The sequence below is a fragment of the Xiphophorus hellerii genome, chromosome 10 (assembly GCF_003331165.1).
Source record: "Xiphophorus hellerii strain 12219 chromosome 10, Xiphophorus_hellerii-4.1, whole genome shotgun sequence".
Classification (NCBI taxonomy): domain Eukaryota; kingdom Metazoa; phylum Chordata; class Actinopteri; order Cyprinodontiformes; family Poeciliidae; genus Xiphophorus; species Xiphophorus hellerii.
In genome coordinates this window covers 7,402,110-7,424,757 of record NC_045681.1, presented here as the reverse complement: position 1 = coordinate 7,424,757, position 22,648 = coordinate 7,402,110, and the positions used below count along the sequence as shown (strand labels likewise).

The following is a 22,648-nucleotide window of genomic DNA, read 5'->3' as shown; positions in this document are numbered from 1 at the left end:
TAATAGTTCAGTAGAATATGATCAATCAACGATTGTCAAAGCTGATTGACAATCATTTCACTCACTATCATCAACGAAATGCTGCGTATACATGTTCAGACTTTGAAGGAACAATTTATCTGCAAAATGTCTCCAAAACAGACAGGAATTCATACATGGTTACTATGAAACAAGCAAATTCAAAAAGGTCAGGTACAAAAAGACAAAAATGAATAGAAATGTTCTTAGATCTTAACAATGGTAATATTTTCTTGATATAAAACCCCCTTTTCTTTTGGAAGTTTTGCTCCTATTCTTCATATTCCAGAATATGAAACATTGAGGAAAAACACAAAGTAAAAACTAGAGAGGAAAAAAGAAATCTTGTCAATATTTAAAATGCACTTGGAGCTGACATCAGTTGGGGAAAAGTAATTATCCAATAAATTGTTCAACATCAGTCCTTTTAAAATAATTAATTTTAAATCTGGGAAACATAATTGTTATCCTATCAGCTATATGAAAGCCCCTAGGAAACAGACTTTAGCTAAATGCAGCAAAAATTAATTGATGTAGTGAGTTAAAGAAAATGTACCACAAACATTCAAAGCATTGATGGTGGCACGTACTGTAAGTACGAAGGATAATTTTTCCACTAAACCAGACTCGACAGACGATTTAGTTTACTACTTTTATGCTCAATAAGAGCTTTGATGGGAGTTAAGAAACTAGGCCTAATCAACTGTCTAAACTTGCAAACACATTATTTCAGCCATTTTGACCTTCACCAACTTCCACTTTTATCAAATTGCTAATTTATTGGATAATGAAACATATTTGTACATTCTTTTTGAGTCAAGCATAGTTGTTTTAGATGTTGATTATAATAATGAGGAAGGAAGGAGAACACACAGTAACCCATACATCATGGATCAATTTAATTCATTTCAATTCATGTATATAATGCCAATTCACAATCGATAGTTTTTCAGATAAACAGATTCAACTCATGTCACCTTATAAAGAATTCAGTTCAGTCCAAATTCGAATGAAATACAATTAATTTTAATTCAGTTAAGTCATATATTCAGATTTCCTGACTTCATATGGACTGTTCTTATGGGAAATATAACCTACCAAGTATTTTCTCAACAAAAGCCATAAAGATACACTTGGAAATATTCCAAAAAAGTCCGACTGCTCTCAAAAAGTGAAAAGAAAAAAAGAAAAAATGACTAAAGAATTACACACAGTACAGTTTGTGCAGATGAAATTACATTGTGAAGAAAGTTTAAAATGGACAGTAGCAGTTCAGAACTGTTTACTGCAAAATGTCGCATTTACATGTTTAGACTATGAAGGGACAATTTATCTAAAATTTCACATTGTATAAAATGAATAAAAAGGTTTTCAACTGATTTTTAAAGCATGTCTGTTTTGTGCAACATGTTTGAATCACTTTGTTTTGATTGAAACCTCTCCCAATTTATTGCTACTCTCTTGATCTATTTTGTACCTTACCTGTTCTCTGATCAGGTCATAAAATAATATGAAGGAGCAACAAAGCTCCAAGTAGTTTGTCTTTTTATGTCCAAGATGAGGCAAACCTGCATTTGCTTGCTTGATACTCCATCAGCATGTAAGACTTTGTCATGTGAGAGGGTTATTGGCAAGCTGGTTGTATTATGTTGTTGCTGTAGGTCTCTCTGTTTGGGTGACGGTGCTGATGTGTTTCTTTGAAATAGGTCCCAGGCCTCTCAATCAATTTTTATTTTCTGTTTGTTTCTGAAGCGTAATGTTTTTTTTTTCTCTCTCTCTTTCTTTCTTTCCCTCTGTTTAATACAGAGAGCGCATCTGTTGGACAACACAGAAAGGCTGGAAAGGTCATCTCGGAGACTGGAGGCCGGCTATCAGATTGCAGTGGAAACTGGTACGTACTCTGCACGGATTGGAAAAGAGTGGGGTAGCAGTGAAGGGAGGGGGCTCAAGATAGCGACGAGGATGAGTGAGCAACGGCAAATTGTCTTGCTCACACACGAGGTGGGTGGATGCGTGTGTGTGTTTTGGAGGGTTGGATTGTGTGTGGGGAGGACTGTTAAAAAAGAATCTTTCCTTGACGCCTGATGACATTTTCGGGTGCACATCAAAGGTGAGAGGAAGAAGTGTACAGGCGGCATATCGGGAGCCGCTTCCCCTGAAAAAAAATTCAAGTACCCATATAGTTGTGTGTCTGTAAGTTATGTATGCAAGTGTGTTGGGTTTTATAGTAGATTTTTTTGTTTTTACTCAAGCAGGAGGTCTATGACAATAAACAATGTTAGCATTCTTAATTCAGGAGTGGGACGGACAGAAAATTAAAACAAATTCCTCATTATCAAGGGTGGTTTTAATCTTAAAATAGGGAAAAAAAATCTCATTGGGAGCCTAAATAGATTTAACCAGTTACCCCCCCCACCCCCCCACCCCCCACCCCCCTTCCTGTCTTCCTTCCTGACAGCCACCACATTATTGAGGCACAGTGTATTCCTCAGAGAGATATCAAAGCTCATTCTTGAAGCATCAACTAGGTTTCTGTGGCTTCCGTTGTAGTTTGGAGAAAAGTTTGTCAATTTACACTATAATCGTGGGGTGGCTGGTGCGTGCGACATCGACAGATTTAATAATTCAAGTCAACTAAGGTTTGCACGCGGACCACCTGCTTTTGATGTTCCCTGTGACTTGCATTCACGAATTCATAAATACAGTCTGCATCTTCTGCCTAAAAATGTTGATTCAAACGCCTTGGTTGTTTCTGACGTTATTCCAGTTTCTCGATAGTGTAGAATTTTACGACAGCTGGGGTTTTTTTTATTTTTTTTTTTACTCTCACCCAGTCGCATCTCATACAACAGCTTGTTTGGATCATTTGCCTCACAGCTTGCTGGGCCCTTAGCTTAACATTGATCAGTACCTACCGGGCCCAGCGGTTTCTCCTGCTGTTGTCGGCCACATGCCCCTTGACCCCGGGTTGCCGGTTGGCTGTCTTATTCACACTGTGTGAGGCAGGGTGAGAACAATGCTCGTTTATCCTTGCTCAGTCCCACACACTTGGCTTGGCGCACACCAGCTGTGGGGTATGTTTGTGGGGAATCTTCACCCTGCCTCTTTTATCCACGACCCTTTCCTTAACTCTGCAGTCGATACGAACCATTCGCTCAGATGCACAACCTGAACTGGTGATGTCTCCAGGTCAAATTAGGAATAAATCAGCACAAGGCCTAGATTGCATTTAGATTATGTAGTCTTTACGAGACTGATTGATTGTTTTTGATGCAAAGCTCTCAAAAGTGGAAGTGAATTTTTGCAAGCCAGATGCATCCATGTTTGCTTACAAAGTGGGCAAAAATGCAGTTAAAAAAATCACTTATTCAGTTATTTACACTATATCTCTGACTACCAACAGGCAACACAAAACCCATGTAAACGTTGAAACAGGCCAAGTGACAATTTTTCACACTTTTAACATCACGCTCCTGTTTCTTTTTACCCACAGTAATAACTTTTTTATCTTAAAACAATTGTAATTTTTAATCTGAAAGCTGAAATGAGAAACGTTTGACAAATGAGGAAAGCACATTTGATTATTAAGATAATAATTGGGATTATTGCCAATTTAATATTTTTGTTGAGAAAAAACAACCATATGTTATGACAGACAGATATTTGTTTATCTTAATTTTCACAGCTGAAAGTACTTTCTTTTCTGGAGTAAATTGCAAGTTTACCCAGATGGGCTTTCATCTATTGTCCATTTATTAAACTGTGTACAGTTTCTTAATCTTCAAACATTTTAAACTAAAATATTTATTTAACCTCAAAAAACAGACGTCGTTTATATTGCTGAAATTATTCAAAATTTTGCTCATTATGGAGTTTTCAAGTGTTTATTGCACAGAATATTAGAAAAGACATATAGCTTGTGAGAAACAAGTCTTATGGGTGGCGCCCTTAAAGTTTCCACACCATAACTCTTGAGTTTTTCATTTGTCTTTATTGTAAGCCAGATAAAGTGAAGCAGCATTCTTTCAGCCCACTGGCTAGCAGTGCACAGCAGCAACAGGTTGGTGTGGAGGTGTTAAATGTTTTAGCAGTATGAAATGTCAGCCGCTTGAAACCCTAACCTTTTTAACGCTTGGTTATTGCCTTGACAGCAATAACCAGCCCACACATGATACTTGCTGATTCATTGTGTTTTCTTCATTCCCATGCATCATCATAGAAGAGTGCATATTTATTCTGGCATTAAAATGTAATCGACTTGTGGGTGTAGTTTCTACCTTGTAATCCTCGCCAAATAAGTGTGACTGCACATCCAGACACACAACAAAACCTTTTGACAGGTGTGCTGATTGTGGCATCCCTGTCTGGATCAGTGTCAGGGAAATACAATATATATTTATGATTTATTGGAGGCATGTATCTGCTTTTCCTAACAAGCTATGAGTAGAATACAAAATGTTTGTTTAACTCATGAGTTTTTAAAGTGGCTACAAAGTGTCCTAAAGATGGGAATTAATTATTTCACAGTCTGTACACATGACAGTCGAGTATATTTTATATTCAACTCTCCTGTACAAAATGGCCAAACCTACAAAAGTATGAAATGCCAAAGGGCTGAAATGAAATGTGCTCCCTGTTGTTCTTTGATCTTGTTCTGACTCATCAGTTTTTTTCCCCTCTTTTTTTTTAGAATCATAAACTAACTTTATGTTGCTCAAGTGTTCTTTACCTGAAAATTGTTGCTATTGTCTACGTTTTTGAATAAAAATTCACTTTTTGAGATGGGCAAAACAATATATGTGTGCTAAAGGCCTGCTGTATCTCAATATGTTCATCAATTATTTCTTGCACTTGACCTTAAACTTGCAAAACTTAAATATGGTCTTTGGTCGCCGTGCTCAGGTTTATACCTATTGAGCTAAATTTATACAAAAGTAAACTGAAAAAATTAGTTTTGAAATTTTATAGGTAAAAAAAAAACATATTTTGCGATATAGCTTACCTCAACATTAGATTATTAGATAGAAATATACTGTAAATAAATAAATAAGTGCTCATTAATGTTACCTAGTTGCACATTTAGTTTCTTTTAGATAATTTTACTCATCAAGATGTCTCACTTGATATTATCTAAATATCATGACATGCTTTGGATCAATTAACAGAGACTCTAGGATTATACTTTTACCAAAACTGTAATGAATTGTGGCTACTTATTTTTTTGCACCTGACGAGAAATTGAAAATAATGAAAACCCAGGTAAGGTGACGTAATTTATTCCAGCACAATAGAGAAATACTTTTGCTATGTTCCTTCCAATAAGGTTTGCGTATTTGAATGATTAAGTATGACAACCTCAACTTTTAAACAGGAATAATTAAACCACTAAGCTTTTGTTCCACCTGACACTCTATAGCCACACTGTAAGTGTTTTTAGCTACACATCTTAACTATCCTCTAATATATATTCTCTTAATGTAAAGTACTTAAGCACTTCGGGATTATTGCCAATTTGAATTGGCAATAATCTATTATTGCCAATTGATAACTGCAACTTCAGATAACTGCAAATATAACCATAACCATATTTGCAGTAATCTGAAGTTGCTTTCTTTAGCAGCTGTGACACTGTCACCCTTAAGAACTTCCTTAGACCGATCAGAAGTGGAACGAAAAGACATTTTCTTGCAAACCGAGTGTTCTACAACAGAGAGATGGCATAGACATGCTTTATAGCCTCACCTTTCTCCTCACTGCTAAGAATACATTCCTTAATGACCAAAAACAAAAAAAGCTACGATGCTTCTAGGTCACATTTTAGGCAAAAATAAGGGAATCCTAGTTCTGAGAAAAGATGAGTCTCTACATGGTATCATTTTATCATTGCTGTTTTGACTTCTTTGCGTTTTTCCAATTTTTTTCTTCGCTCTCAACATCTCCAGTGTTTATTGGAAGAAAACAAAGGCTTGCCAAAAGCAGTGAGAGCCCTCAGAGGGATATCATGGAGACTTTTTGGACATGCAGAGCTATTTACCACACGCACCCTCAAGAAACCAGGGTTCTCTGTTTGTCTCATAAATAAAATATAGAACTTTATTAGTGAAGAGCACTGCCTCGAAAGCCCAGGCACTACACCAAGAAGACATGAGGGATAGCCCAGTTAAAAGGGGGTGATAAATAAAGGGGAGGGGTATGCAGTTAGCTAATTTAAAGACATTTGAGTCAAGAGTATTTGAAATGCCCAAAAGTGGAGGCTTGTCAAATGTGAAGACTGATGTTTAATCAAAGGCATGCCAAATGTTGGCCCTTAGCTCCAGACTTGAAAAGATTTTGAATCATTTATGGCTGGTTGTTTAGAAATAGAAAAAGCATGTCAGTAAAGACATCAAAGCTACAGTGAATTGCTATTGCACCTTTCTACTCTTCATTTATTAAAGTAGGGTTGGCCTCAAATTTCTTTAAGAACAAAACAAGTAAATTTATTGATAAACTGCCTCATACGGCTTAAAATTTCAGTAAGAAGATAAACATATGGATTTGAGTTGGAAAAGACAGTTTTACTTTTGACCCAAGGTCTTTTTCCAAAGGCACAATACTGATTAAAAGAAAATGTGCAATTCAGTGGAGATTCAGTTCAATTATTAAAATAAATTGCAATTAAAACTGTATTTGGTAATTGTGCTGATAAATTATTTTTCATTCTTTAGTGCATTGTTTCAGATGCAATTAAAATATAGTAAATGTACAGCAGGGGCATTTTAATGCCTAGAAAAGTCCACGGTCTTAAATGTATCTTTATTTTAGCCTTTATAGCTGCACTACAAAAGGTTTTGAAATGTTTTTATATTTTTTCTTCTTCATGCAAAGGGACAGCAAGGCTAGTTGTTTACCTCAGCTACCAGCAGCCTAGTTCACCTTATTAAATAAGATAACTTCCAGCCTGATGTATGCAACCTTCAAAATAACCAGGTTTATTTTACCTTTGAGTCTTTTTTACATTTGCGAGGACCGTTAAATTATAAATACAAAACTTTACCCCTGAAATAATTTCACAAATGTCTTTTTTTTCCCCACATGAGCATTAAGACTGCAGATAAGACACAGGCCTAACCCTAAGCTATTCTAATTCCAAACATATATAATATAGATAACTAACATGCAGAAACAAAGAGGGAGGCACAAGAAAACTCATCCACTTTAAAACCTGACTGGTAAGAGATCGAGGGAACTTCTTAGGTGAGCATCTTGTTGGTTTGTGGTCTGTAATCAATCCTCTGAAATGAAAACACCTCATTAGGAATTGATTTCAGTCCTGTTTAGATAAGCAGAGAGGGTCAGGTTTTGGGGCCCCGGGGGCTCCAACCCAGCCTAAAGTTCACACCATGCCAGGTAGAGAGCAACACTGCAGGCTGTCAACTTTATTAGACTGGAGATAATCTGATTAGACATTGTCAATCAAAGGTCTCAGTGATTCAGCCATGATCCTGGGGATTTTTCTTTCCGTCGATCCCCTTTTCCTTTCTCTCTATTCTCAGAAACTCTCTTTCTTTTTTTGTGATGAATCATTGAAGCAACCTAAACCGTGACAGCCATCGCTGGGCTCAGCTAAGCAGCCCTGCAGTCGTCACCAAGACAGACACACGAGGACCCTGTGATGATGTGATGACTGTATTAAAGGGTACATCAATTTGTTTTAGAGGAGTTTGATTTTCAGCTGCCGTGGTATTAAAAGACGGAAGGGGAGGGCAAACACGGCGGCTTCATCAACAGGGTTTTAACGACAGCGTGAGGGGTGCCGGGGCAGAAAGAAATAAACAGACAAATGGGAGAGTGACGTGAAATAAATAAATATGTTTTTTGTGAAACTTGAAAAAAAATATATCCTCATGACTCCTGTTTGAAGCAGAGAGTGGCTTTGAGTCTTGCTGGGAGTCCATGGGTGCTGGAGTGGCCCAGTAACACAGAGCACATTTGTCCCGACTCTCTATCTCTCCCCCTCCATCTTCTTTCTTTTTCTCTCCCGCTTGCTTTCTTTCTCCTTGTTCGCTCGAAAGATCAGACTTGGTGTTTCTTTTTTGTGCCGGGCCACCAAAGTCGTGCTTACTACTCAAAAACTGCTTCCAGATTCTTAACAAGTGACATAATACATCGCATTTATAGACCTTATGTTGTATTTTAACCACAAGCCTTAATTGTCTCTAAAGAGAATTTAATTCACTCTATACTTTTTAAAATATTTTCATCCATTTTAGCAGTATTTTTTTGTTTTTCTTCCTACATAATGCATTTCTAAATGTTTACGTGAATAAAAATAATTTCAATAAATTTTTTTCAACTCTTAAAAAGATAAATTTACAAGTTATATGATTTATTTAAAGCTTTTTTCTTCTGTCACGTGATGAATATATAAAAATCTGAAGTATATTTATATATATATAAACTATGTAAATGTGACTGAATATTGTTTCTGTGCTTTGTTTTTAGTTCATTCTCTTTGCTCTAGAATGTAGCTTGAATATTTTAAACACTTCCTTTCATTTTCTATTTTAAAAGACGTTTGCTAAAGTGGTTTTCCTTGAGGTACAGCATAATCAATCCAGTTTTTGTAGGCTGAAACAATTGGTGTGTAGTGTTGGGTTGAAAAAGAATATAAGTCATTTGATATATGTCTCATTAATGGAGGCAAGAGCTGGCACTTAAATATTTCACAGCTTGAGTTTTCAGCCAAGAGATTTTTTTTTTTCATATGTGGAATATTTTTATGTGGCTTTCTAACAGCTAAACAATTGCTAAAAAAATAACAGATAACTATATATATATATGTTATATACAGTATGTGTATATATATATATATGTATATGTACGTATATATGTATGTATGTTTATATATATATATATATATATATATATATATATATAATTTTCTTTTTTTTCGTACAACGTCTCGCTCTCAGCAAATCTAGCCGTGGGTGAGCTGTTTATCGGTAAACCCCCGGTGGATGAAAGGGGTAGCAATAATGATTTTTTTTCTCTCCTAATCGGACCTTGTCAGCAAGGCGTCTTATCGTGGAGAGGAAAATGACACCGATCCTATCGAAGAGCCTGGAGTCCGAGTTGGCGGCGTGCGTTCCCCCCACCCGCCCAACCCCCCCTCCCAATCATAGTCGGCCATGGCCTAGCCATATCTAGCGCCGCCACAAACGGCGAGCGTCGCTTTTTTCATGTGGACTTCAAAAACGTTGCGAGTCATTAAAATTGCACCCACGTTCGGCGGCGGGGATCAGCCGCTCCGGAGCGAAAATGGGTTGTGGGAAGAGGAGACTCGGTAAATGTGTTAATTCCGTCCTCACATGTTTACGGCTTAATTTTAATCTGTTTGAGGGGGGAGGAAGTGTTGGAGGGACGATTGGAAAAGGAAGGGGGAGGCAACGAGAAAACCTCGCACTGCAATAAATTGCCATTATCTTTGACACCCTAGGACTCAGCTGTTCCAGGGATTTAGGGGTCCACTGGCAACAGTGTCTATCATAGGGCATGAAAACACTGTTTACGCTTGAACTGCGGTAGCTAAGGTGCAATCTCTAGTTTCAGACTAGCTAGACAAAAGGCCTGACTGGGACAATGGCGGGCTAGCATAGGGGCCCTCAATGGAAGAGCTGAACCAACAAACTCAAGTGTGTGTTTGTGACTGTGAGCCATTTTCTTGTATATCTTTGGGGGAAGTCTGTGTTTTTCCAAGATGTAGTTGCAAACTCGTAAACGCGAACCTTCTTTGAATCTTGATTCCTCAGTAACTCTTCAATCCCCCTGCTGCTAAACTACCACTGCTTCCCTCCTTGTGTTCCTCAATTAGGTCCTCCCAAAGTGTTATGGATAGCTGTAATAAAATTATGAGAAAATGTAATAATTAGACCTTTAGTCAGTTATTAGTTTCAACAAGCCTCTCAGCATAATGAGACTCTTGGAGGTAATGATCTGACTAGTCAGCTCATCTAAGCTTGACTGCTTAGTAAAACATGAGGCAATATTGTTACCACAAATTTTACTCTTTTATGAATAAGCGATATTGTAACAGATTCTACATGGTTACTCAAAACACACAGCTCTTAAAAGTGAAGACACTCCTGTAAAAATGGCAAGTTTATGTGGTGTAAAAAAATGAGTGCACTGTAAATTCGTTTTAAACTTCATCTTCAGTGTGACCTAAATCCTGTACAGTTCAGCTGAAAAACAGCCTGTCAGAGGGAAAAATGTAAAAAAATAAATAAAAAATGAAACCTGCAATAACCTGGTTGTGTAAGAGTGAACACCCTTGAATTAATTCAAGTTTTTATTCTTGATGATTTCCCTGCTTTAGCTTGGCAAAGTGCTCCAAATGTGTCAGATTGTGAAGGCATTTCTCATCCACAGCCCTCTTCAGGGGAACCCTCAGGTTTCCTGTCAGATTCAGGTCTGGATTCTGACTAGGCCACTGTACAGTTTTTCTTTTTCTTTATGTGAAACGATTCTGTTGTTGATTTGGATGTGTGCTGCGACTCACTGTGGTACCACTAAATACAATCTTTCCTCATGTTCTGCTTTTGAGCAGACACCCTAAGATTTGAAACGACACATAACAGTTTACAAATACATTTGGAAAAATCACAGTTTTATTTTAAGTAAAGTTACCCCAGAGCATGATGCTACCATCACCCTGTTTGACTATGGTTATGGGGTTCTTTTGGTGTTCCTTTTTTTAAATTTCGAACACCCTTTTTGGAATTGTGGCCCAGACGTTTGAGTTTGGTTTAATTTAACCGTGACACATTCTCACATAAGGTTCCAGAAGATTTTAGCCAGGTGCAGTTGTTTATCACGTTTTATTTTCCAATAATTGACCTCTTTGTGCCTTAATAAGTAATAACTGGTCCATATTTTTGTATCAATCCCCTAAATGTAAACACTAAAATCCTTTTGCACATTTTTAACTTTTTAACCTTTTTGCAACTGAAAGAATTTCAGGAAAGTCAACCTAACACAGCAGAACTTTAAGGTAATTAGAATTACTAATTAAGGTTAGATGTGAATTCAGTAAGAGTGAAATCTTAAAAAAAAGAAAATCAAAAGGCTCTGTGAAAAAGTATTCAAGGGAGTGAAGTTGTTGACACTTTTTTTGTTTTTGATATTTTCCCCTTTAAAAAATTTGGATTCTTGGTGGAATTGTGGAGAATCAATATCACATCAAATCTGAAAAAATACTTGTTCCTTTACAAAACAAAATGGAAATCTAACAGGGGTGGGCTACATTTTTTATACATTTTAACATTTAGGACACCATTTAAAGCTTTAAGTAGAACTCTACTTTGTAATTAATGGACAACAAAGTCTGTTTCTAATCTTAAATGTGAAAGAAAAAAAACAATAAGAACAGTAAAAACTAGAAAAACAAAATTTCTGAAGAAATTTAGCCGGGGCCTGCCAAGGCGCGCCCGTCGGGCTTGGGCCCGGCGTCGTCACGCCACAAATCGGCGTCGACGCCAAAGAACGCCGCGACGTAACCAGTGGCACGCGGAGAACCGCAAGAACGTTAAGCGAGGCGGACGTGCACCATTCCGTACGATTTAAAATGTTGTCAAGGCTTTTATTTTGGAAGTTTTGTTAAACTTCATTTCAAAGGGCCAAACTAATCCCATGCGTAATAGTCCTTGGGTTAAAATAGTTATATAATGCTCAAAACACAAGTAGCTGATGTAAAAATATTCAAGGCTTTTATTTTGAAATTTTCAGTATGCTCCATTTTAAAGTTCCGAACTAATCCCATGTGTAACAGTGCTTTGGATGAAAAAGTCATATACGGCCAAAAAAAGCAATTACGTCATGTAAAATATTCAAGGCTTTTATTTTGAAATTTTCAGTATGCTTAATTTTAAAGTTCCAAACTAATCCCATGTGTAACAGTGCTTTGGATGAAAAAGTCACATAAAGCCACAAACAGCAATTACGTCATGTAAAAATATTCAAGGCTTTTATTTTAAAATTTTCAGTATGCTTCATTTCAAAGGGCCAAACTAATCCCATGTGTAACAGTGCTTTGGATGAAAAAGTCAAATAAAGCCAAAAAGAGCAATTACATGATGTAAAAATATTCAAGGCTTTTATTTTGAAATTTTCAGTATGTTTCATTTTAAAGTTCCGAACTAATCCCATGTGTAACAGTGCTTTGGATGAAAAAGTCATACAAAGCCAAAAACAGCAATTACATGATGTAAAAATATTCAAGGCTTTTATTTTGAAATTATTATTATGCTCCATTTTAAAGTTCCAAACTAATACCATGTGTAACAGTGCTTTGGATGAAAAAGTCAAATAAAGCCAAAAAGAGCAATTACATGATGTAAAAATATTCAAGGCTTTTATTTTGAAATTTTCAGTATGCTTCATTTTAAAGTTCCAAACTAATCCCATGTGTAACAGTGCTTTGGATGAAAAAGTCATATAAAGCCAAAAAGAGCAATTACATGATGTAAAAATATTCAAGGCTTTTATTTTGAAATTTTCAGTATGCTTCATTTTAAAGTTCTGAACTAATACCATGTGTAACAGTGCTTTGGATGAAAAAGTCAAATAAAGCCAAAAAGAGCAATTATGTCATGTAAAAATATTCAAGGCTTTTATTTTGAAATTTTTGTTAAGCCTCATTTTAAAGGGCCAAACTAATACCATGTGTAACAGTGCTTTGGATGAAAAAGTCAAATAAAGCCAAAAAAGAGCAATTAGGTCATGTAAAAATATTCAGGGCTTTTATTGTGAAATTTTCAATATGCTTAATTTTAAAGTGTAAAACTAATCCCATGTGTAACAGTTACTGAGTTAAATCAGTTATATACAGCCCAAAGCAGCAATTAGTTGTAAAGGCCAGTTCAGTCCTGATCTGTTTCAACTGAGTATTCCACTATAGATAGAACTACAGCGATGCGTATTCGTAGTCCTAACCAGCAGCCAATAGCCTCTTGAGTTCCGTTGCTATGGTAAATAATGGTCTCAGCAGGTGTGAGCTCTGAGCTCTGAGCTCTCAAACACACAAGTGTGTTTGAGCAAACACACTTTACTGAAAAAAAGCATTGGAAACAAATCCTTCTTGTTCGGGAACCGTAATACATATTCGAAAAGCGTTTTAAGCGTATGACAGTTCAATGTGTCTTCTGCGATAGTCCCGAGATTCATATCTGTACCTCACTCAGAGCATTTACAGTGATGAGAGAAAGAAATGTTGTGCCCAGATATGAACCGAGATGGGCTGTCACTCTAATTTGAAGAAAAATGAGAAACTTTGGGTCGCTTAGAGGCAAATTGTGGACAAACCGTAACTGGTATCGACGAGCCGTCTTCACTTTCGAAGAGATCACAGACGTATCTACAAAATGAAATTTGAATGGCATTTCTAGGTGAATTTGTGACGACACAGAAAATCCTCAAAAATAGGGTATTTCTAGGATTTTTCCCATTGACTTATAATGGGGTTTTTTTCGTAGTTTTTTGCGAATTATGTCGCCACGTTAAGCCCAAATCCCACCAGAAGTAATAGCTGGAATGGCGTGAATTTTCTGCAGGTTTTGATACCTCATTTGTAGGTGTGCACCAAGCGGTATGAGCCGCATTAACGGTTACGGAAGAAAAATAAAGAAGAACTAGAAAATTTCGGAAGAAATTTAGCCGGGGCCTGCCAAGGCGCGCCCGTCGGGCATGGGCCCGGCGTCGTCACGCTACAAATCGGCGTCGACGCTAAAGAACGCCGCAACGTAATCAGTGGCACGCGGAGAATCGCAAGAACGTTAAGTGAGGCGGACGTGCACCATTCAGTATTATAAAGTAAGTATATCAGCTAAAATCAGCAGAAACGCTAATGTTAGCGTCATTGCTTTCATCAGTATGTGGGAAATCACTAGGATATTTTCTGTAATTGATTTACTCCATTCAGTATACTAAACATTGCTAAAAAGTAAAATAAATAGCTAATAGCTTATTGAAGCTAAAATGCTAACGCTAATGAACCTTGCATTGAACTGTTTAGTAACAGTTCAATGCTCATAAACTGCAGGAAGGCAGTTCATTAGCATTTACCTAATGATTGTCACAAATATAAATTTTCAATAACGCACACACACACAACATATTACAGTTTAAAAATATATATTGACCTTATGTTAAAGATTTCTACAAACTTTTTACAGGTAAAGTTTACAATGAACCAAAATTACAACATTTAAAGAATACCATAAATTTAAGAATCTAATGTCTCTGCAATAAAAAGAAATTGCTATCTTTTTTATTTTTAAACAACACCTCATATTGTTAAATAACTGATTTTATGTATTCAAGTTTTAAATATTACATTTGAGTTTGCATGGATGTAAAATTACTGCTCAGTTTAAAAATTACAGTATTTTTAAACTGAGCAGTTTAAAAATATGCTCAGTATTTTTAAACTGCTCAGCTAAACTTCGCTCTTTAGCTCGTTAGCTTGTCGATGTTTCAGTTTTATTCGCTGGGAAAATTATTCTTTGTCTGCTTTGAAGATAAGCAGACAAATAATAAAAAACAAGTTTTGATATTAACTCTCAACTTCATTCACAAAACTTTTTCGTTATTTATTACGCAACGAACTGTCCTTGAACACAACGCTGATCCCTCTTCACCCTGTCACCAACTCACACACATCCTCATTGTGTTGTGTTCTGTAAATAAACAAAACACAAGCAAAATCAATAAACTATATGCATATTCCAGTATACTGAGTTTTGGTTTTACATTCATTCTATTTAAATGTAGTTTGTTCGTGCTTACCAATGTTTTCTGGCCGGATGTCAGGCACCGTTTTCCCCTGGTCAGTTCGTCCATGTCTGGTTTGAGTTCTATTCTGTGGCAATCCGCAAAACGGCGTGTAGGTTTTCGTCAGTAATGCGCGATCTGTGCTTGGCCTTGTTTAAAGTCATTATTGAAAACATCTGTTCGCACAGATAGGTGCTTCCAAACGTGGACAAAACACGAGCTGCATGGAGTCGAAGCTGTGGCATCAAATCAGGGGGCAGTAGACGGTAAAAGTCCTCGATTGAAACATCACGGGACTTCGCTCTTTAGCTTGTTAGCTTGTCGATGTTTCAGTTTTATTCGCTGGGAAAATTAATAATCAGCTTGAGGTGACTCTGCTGCACTCTAGTGGCGAGAAGCCGTAATGTTGGTTGGTAAGAATCGGAAGGCATTATGGGATATGTAGTTTGTAGTCAATTCGTGCTCAAAACCTATTTTAAGTCAATCAATGGGGCTGTAAAACGGTGGTAGGGGGGAGAGGGCCACATAAAATGACGTAGCCGGCCACATGTGGCCCGCGGGCCTTGAGTTTGACACATGTGCAATAGAGGATCTATCTGCTGCTCATGCAAAACAGTCTATTTTAATCCCATGTGTAATAGTCATTGGGTTAAATCAGTTATATAATGCTGAAAACGCAAGTAGTTGATGTAAAAATATTCAAGGCTTTTATTTTGAAATTTTCAGTATGCTTAATTTCAAAGTTCCGAACGAATCCCATGTGTAACAGTGCTTTGCATGAAAAAGTCAAATAAAGCCAAAAAGAGCAATTACATGATGTAAAAATATTCAAGGCTTTTATTTTGAAATTTTCAGTATGCTTCATTTCAAAGGGCCAAACTAATACCATGTGTAACAGTTACTGAGTTAAATCAGTTATATACAGCCCATAGCAGCAATTAGTTCTAAAGGCCAGTTCAGTCCTGATCTGTTTCAACTGAGCGGTCCACTATAGATAGAACTACAGCGATGCGTATTTGTAGTCCAAACCAGCAGCCAATAGCCTCTTGAGATCCGTTGCTATGGCAAATAATGGTCTCAGCAGGGTGTGAGCTCTGAGCTGTCAAACACACAATTGTGTGTTTGAGCAAACACGTTTTACTGACAAAAAGCATTGGAAACAAATCCTTCCTGTTGGGGAACCGTAATACATATTCGAAAAGCGTTTAAAGCGTATGAGAGGTCAATGTGTCTTCTGCGATAGTCCCGAGATTCATATCTGTACCTCACTCAGAGCATTTACAGCGATGAGAGAAAGAAATGTTGTGCCCAGATCTGAAATTCTATTCAAATACATGGGAGAGAGCCTCAGACAGCCTCAGAAAATCCTGTCGCATGACTTTGCTCTGAAGCACCGTGACAGAAAACCGTACGGTCTAGATAAATTTCGAAAACATTTTACCGGAGCAGACAGGCGTATCAATGTCAGGACCGATTTTGATACTAATCGTGCGATATTTGTGGGCGTGATGGCGATTTCAAAAATGATTTGGGCTGAAAAAGTTGTCTTCATCTCTCACTCTAAGCAGCCAGAGACGCACTGTAACTTTAGGAAAAATGAGAAACTTTGGGTCGCTTAGAGGCAAATTGTGGACAAACCGTAACTGGTATCGACGAGCCGTCTTCACTTTCGAAGAGATCACAGACGTATCTACAAAATGAAATTTGAATGGCATTTCTAGGTGAATTTGTGACGACACAGAAAATCCTCAAAAATAGGGTATTTCTAGGATTTTTCCCATTGACTTATAATGGGGTTTTTTTCGTAGTTTTTTGCGAATTATGTCGCCACGTTAAGCCCAAATCCCACCACAAATAATAGCTCCAATGGCGTGAATTTTCTGCACGTTTTGATACCTCATTTGTAGGTGTGCACCCAGCGGTATGAGCCGCATTAACGGTTACGGAAGAAAAATAAAGAATATTAAAGAGACGCTTCTCTCCGACAATAGTAATAGGTTCCTGCCATTGCTTTGCATGGCAGGCCCCAACTAGAAAATTTCGGAAGAAATTTAGCCGGGGCCTGCCAAGGCGCGCCCGTCGGGCATGGGCCCGGCGTCGTCACGCTACAAATCGGCGTCGACGCTAAAGAACGCCGCAACGTAATCAGTGGCACGCGGAGAATCGCAAGAACGTTAAGCGAGGCGGACGTGCACCATTCAGTATTATAAAGTAAGTATATCAGCTAAAATCAGCAGAAACGCTAATGTTAGCTTCATTGCTTTCATCAGTATGTGGGAAATCACTAGGATATTTTCTGTAATTGAGTTACTCCATTCAGTATACTAAACATTGCTAAAAAGTAAAATAAATAGCTAATAGCTTATTGAAGCTAAAATGCTAACGCTAATGAACCTTGCATTGAACTGTTTAGTAACAGTTCAATGCTCATAAACTGCAGGAAGGCAGTTCATTAGCATTTACCTAATGATTGTCACAAATATAAATTTTCAATAACGCACACACACACAACATATTACAGTTTAAAAATATATATTGACCTTATGTTAAAGATTTCTACAAACTTTTTACAGGTAAAGTTTACAATGAACCAAAATTACAACATTTAAAGAATACCATAAATTTAAGAATCTAATGTCTCTGCAATAAAAAGAAATTGCTATCTTTTTTATTTTTAAACAACACCTCATATTGTTAAATAACTGATTTTATGTATTCAAGTTTTAAATATTACATTTGAGTTTGCATGGATGTAAAATTACTGCTCAGTTTAAAAATTGCGTTGTGTTTTGTAAATAAACAAAACACAAGCAAAATCAATAAACTATATGCATATTCCAGTATACTGCGTTTTGGTTTTACATCCATTCTATTTAAATGTAGTTTGTTCGTGCTTACCAATGTTTTCTGGCCGGATGTCTGGCACCGTTTTCCCCTGGTCAGTTCGTCGATGTCTGGTTTTAGTTCTATTCTGTGGCAATCCGCAAAACGGCGTGTAGGTTTTCGTCAGTAATGCGCGATCTGTGCTTGGTCTTGTTTAAAGTCATTATTGAAAACATCTGTTCGCACAGATAGGTGCTTCCAAACGTGGACAAAACACGAGCTGCATGGAGTCGAAGCTGTGGCATCAAATCAGGGGGCAGTAGACGGTAAAAGTCCTCGATTGAAACATCACGGGACTTCGCTCTTTAGCTTGTTAGCTTGTCGATGTTTCAGTTTTATTCGCTGGGAAAATTAATGATCAGCTTGAGGTGACTCTGCTGCACTCTAGTGGCGAGAAGCCGTAATGTTGGTTGGTAAGAATCGGAAGGCATTATGGGATATGTAGGTTGTAGTCAATTCGTGCTCAAAACCTATTTTAAGTCAATCAATGGGGCTGTAAAACGGTGGTAGGGGGGAGAGGGCGACATAAAATGACGTAGCCGGCCACATGTGGCCCGCGGGCCTTGAGTTTGACACATGTGCAATAGAGGATCTATCTGCTGCTCATGCAAAACAGTCTATTTTAATCCCATGTGTAATAGTCATTGGGTTAAATCAGTTATATAATGCTGAAAAAGCAAGTAGTTGATGTAAAAATATTCAAGGCTTTTATTTTGAAATGTTCAGTATGCTTCATTTCAGAGGGCCAAACTAATACCACGTGTAACAGTGCTTTGGATGAAAAAGTCACATAAAGCCAAAAACAGCAATTACCTGATGTAAAAATATTCAAGGCTTTTATTTTGAAATTTTCATCAAGCTTAATTTTAAATTGCCACACTAATCACATGTGTAACAATTGCTGGGTTAAATCAGTTATATAAAGCTCAAAAGAGCAATTTCCTGATGTAAAAATATTCAAGGCTTTTATTTTGAAATTTTCATCAAGCTTAATTTTAAATTGCCACACTAATCACATGTGTAACAATTGCTGGGTTAAATCAGTTATATAAAGCTCAAAAGAGCAATTTCCTGATGTAAAAATATTCAAGGCTTTTATTTTGAAATTTTTGTTAAGCTTCATTTCAAAGGGCCAAACTAATACCATGTGTAACAGTGCTTTGGATGAAAAAGTCAAATAAAGCCAAAAAGAGCAATTACATGATGTAAAAATATTCAAGGCTTTTATTGTGAAATTTTTGTTAAGCTTCATTTTAAAGTTCAAAACTAATCCCATGTGTAACAGTTACTGAGTTAAATCAGTTATATACAGCCCATAGCAGCAGGTAGTTCTAAAGGCCAGTTCAGTCCTGATCTGTTTCAACTGAGGATAGATAGAACTACAGCGATGCGTATTCGTAGTCCAAACCAGCAGCCAATAGCCTCTTGAGATCCGTTGCTATGGCAAATAATGGTCTCAGCAGGGTGTGAGCTCTGAGCTCTGAGCTCTCAAACACACAATTGTGTGTTTGAGCAAACACGTTTTACTGACAAAAAAGCATTGGAAACAAATCCTTCTTGTTCGGGAACCGTAATACATATTCGAAAAGCGTTTCGAGCGTATGACAGGCCTATGTGTCTTCTGCGATAGTCCCGAGATTCATATCTGTACCTCACTCAGAGCATTTACAGCGATGAGAGAAAGAAATGTTGTGCCCAGATCTGAAATTCTATTCAAATACATGGGAGAGAGCCTCAGACAGCCTCAGAAAATCCTGTCGCATGACTTTGCTCTGAAGCACCGTGACAGAAAACCGTACGGTCTAGATAAATTTCGAAAACATTTTACCGGAGCAGACAGGCGTATCAATGTCAGGACCGATTTTGATACTAATCGTGCGATATTTGTGGGCGTGATGGCGATTTCAAAAATGATTTGGGTTGATAAAGTTGTCTTCATCTCTCACTCTAATCAGCGAGAGAAGCACTGTAATTTTCGGAAAAATGAGAAACTTTGGGTCGCTTAGAGGCAAATTGTGGACAAACCGTAACTGGTATCGACGAGCCGTCTTCACTTTCGAAGAGATCACAGACGTATCTACAAAATGAAATTTGAATGGCATTTCTAGGTGAATTTGTGACGACACAGAAAATCCTCAAAAATAGGGTATTTCCAGGATTTTTCCCATTGACTTATAATGGGGTTTTTTTCGTAGTTTTTTGCGAATTATGTCGCCACGTTAACCCCAAATCCCACCAAAAATAATAGCTCCAATGGCGTGAATTTTCTGCACGTTTTGATACCTCATTTGTAGGTGTGCACCCAGCGGTATGAGCCGCATTAACGGTGACGGAAGAAAAATAAAGAAGAAACTTAAAGAGACGCTTCTCTCCGACAATAGTAATAGGTTCCTGCCATTGCTTTGCATGGCAGGCCCCAACTAGAAAATTTCGGAAGAAATTTAGCCGGGGCCTGCCAAGGCGCGGCCGTGGGGTTCGGGCCCGGCGTCGTCGCGCCACAAATCGGCGTCGACGCCAAAGAACGCCGCGACGTAAGCAGTGGCACGCGGAGAACCGCAAGAACGTTAAGCGAGGCGGACGTGCACCATTCGGTACGATTTAAAATGTTGTCAAGGCTTTTATTTTGGAAGTTTTGTTAAACTTCATTTCAAAGGGCCAAACTAATCCCATGCGTAATAGTCCTTGGGTTAAAATAGTTATATAATGCTCAAAACACAAGTAGCTGATGTAAAAATATTCAAGGCTTTTATTTTGAAATTTTCAGTATGCTTCATTTCAAAGGGCCAAACTAATACCACGTGTAACAGTGCTTTGGATGAAAAAGTCAAATAAAGCCAAAAAGAGCAATTACTTCATGTAAAAAATATTCAAGGCTTTTATTTTGGAATTTTCAGTATGCTTCATTTCAAAGGGCCAAACTAATACCATGTGTAACAGTGCTTTTGATGAAAAAGTCAAATAAAGGCAAAAAGAGCAATTACATGATGTAAAAATATTCAAGGCTTTTATTTTGAAATTATTATTATGCTCCATTTTAAAGTTCCGAACTAATCCCATGTGTAACATTGCTTTGGATGAAAAAGTCATATACGGCCAAAAAGAGCAATTACGTCATGTAAAATATTCAAGGCTTTTATTTTGAAATTTTCAGTATGCTTAATTTTAAAGTTCCAAACTAATCCCATGTGTAACAGTTACTGAGTTAAATCAGTAATATACAGCCCATAGCAGCAGGTAGTTCTAAAGGCCAGTTCTCAGTCCTGATCTGTTTCAACTGAGGATAGTTAGAACTACAGCGATGCGAATTTGTAGTCCTAATCAGCAGCCAATAGCCTCTTGAGTTCCGTTGCTATGGCAAATAATGGTCTCAGCAGGGTGTGAGCTCTGAGCTCTGAGCTCTCAAACACACAATTGTGTGTTTGAGCAAACACGTTTTACTGACAAAAAAGCATTGGAAACAAATCCTTCTTGTTCGGGAACCGTAATACATATTCGAAAAGCGTTTGGAGCGTATGAGAGGGCAATGTGTCTTCTGCGATAGTCCCGAGATTCATATCTGTACCTCACTCAGAGCATTTACAGTGATGAGAGAAAGAAATGTTGTGCCCAGATCTGAACCTACATCGGCTGTCACTCTAATTTGAGCAAAAATGAGAAACTTTGGGTCGCTTAGAGGCAAATTGTGGACAAACCGTAATTGGTATCGACGAGCCGTCTTCACTTTCGAAGAGATCACAGATGTATCTACAAAATGAAATTTGAATGGCATTTCTAGGTGAATTTGTGACGACACAGAAAATCCTCAAAAATAGGGTATTTCTAGGATTTTTCCCATTGACTTATAATGGGTTTTTTTTCGTAGTTTTTTGCGAATTATGTCGCCACGTTAACCCCAAATTCCACCAAAAATAATAGCTCCAATGGCGTGAATTTTCTGCACGTTTTGATACCTCATTTGTAGGTGTGCACCCAGCGGTATGAGCCGCATTAACGGTGACGGAAGAAAAATAAAGAAGAAACTTAAAGAGACGCTTCTCTCCGACAATAGTAATAGGTTCCTGCCATTGCTTTGCATGGCAGGCCCCAATAAAGAAACACTTTCTCCGACAATAACAATAGGTTCCTGCCATTGCTTTGCATGGCAGGCCCCAATGAGTAAAATTCTGTAACTACTGTTGTGAACATTTGCAACAGAACAATCTGTTCAGCATCTTTTTTAAAAGTAAACCTCAAACTTCCCACAATATTTTTTTTGTTCTCTGTCATACTTTTGAACATATAACAGCTAGTTAATCCAGTTTTAGTAAATCTCTGTCTTTAAAACTGCTAAAATAAAGTTATTTTGTAATTATGTTCCCATAAATCATTTGATATAATCCAGCCTCGATCTCTAGATACAAAGCACCTTTCAGTAGCAAGATAGTGGTTTGCTGCTATTTCTTAAAAGGCACCCTAAATCATTTTTTATTCCTATTTTTAGGTCACAGTAACAAAAAAAGATACCCCCTGCCTTGGTGCATGCAGGAGAAAAAAGTGTAGCATTGACCTCTGTCTGACACAGAGAAAACGGAGGGAAGAGCGGGAGACGGAAAAAGAGGGAAAGAGGGAAGAAAACAACAGCATGAGCGACGGAGGGGGAGAGAGAGCTAAGACAACAACTGTGAAGAGCCGCATAGGGTTAAAGAAAAACAGTTTCAGAAGGAAATGGGAGACAAAAGCAAGGACTCGCAGCCCCCCTATGGGCGCTTTAAAGAGCCGCTACATCTGAGACGCTGAAATATTAAAAGCAGAAAGGACGGACAAATAAATGAATAATACAAAAAAGAAAAAAAAAACAGGAGTGGAACTGATAGACAATGGTGCCACCTTGTCATTAGGGAATATTTATCAAGAATATTAATCTGGTGATGAAAATAACTCTGATTGAGAAAAGAATTGA

At 37.5% G+C, this 22,648-nt stretch overlaps 1 protein-coding gene across 4 annotated transcripts in view; it reads left to right on the top strand.

Annotated features, from left to right (window-relative positions):
- Positions 1-22,648, top strand: part of vti1a (vesicle transport through interaction with t-SNAREs 1A) — a 144,077-nt gene that overhangs the window by 35,815 nt on the left and 85,614 nt on the right. For all 4 annotated transcript variants that reach the window (XM_032574342.1, XM_032574341.1, XM_032574344.1 and 1 more), the window contains one exon: positions 1,825-1,909. In XM_032574342.1, the coding sequence (XP_032430233.1) occupies positions 1,825-1,909 (85 nt within the window). The remainder of the gene's footprint in view (positions 1-1,824; positions 1,910-22,648) is intronic.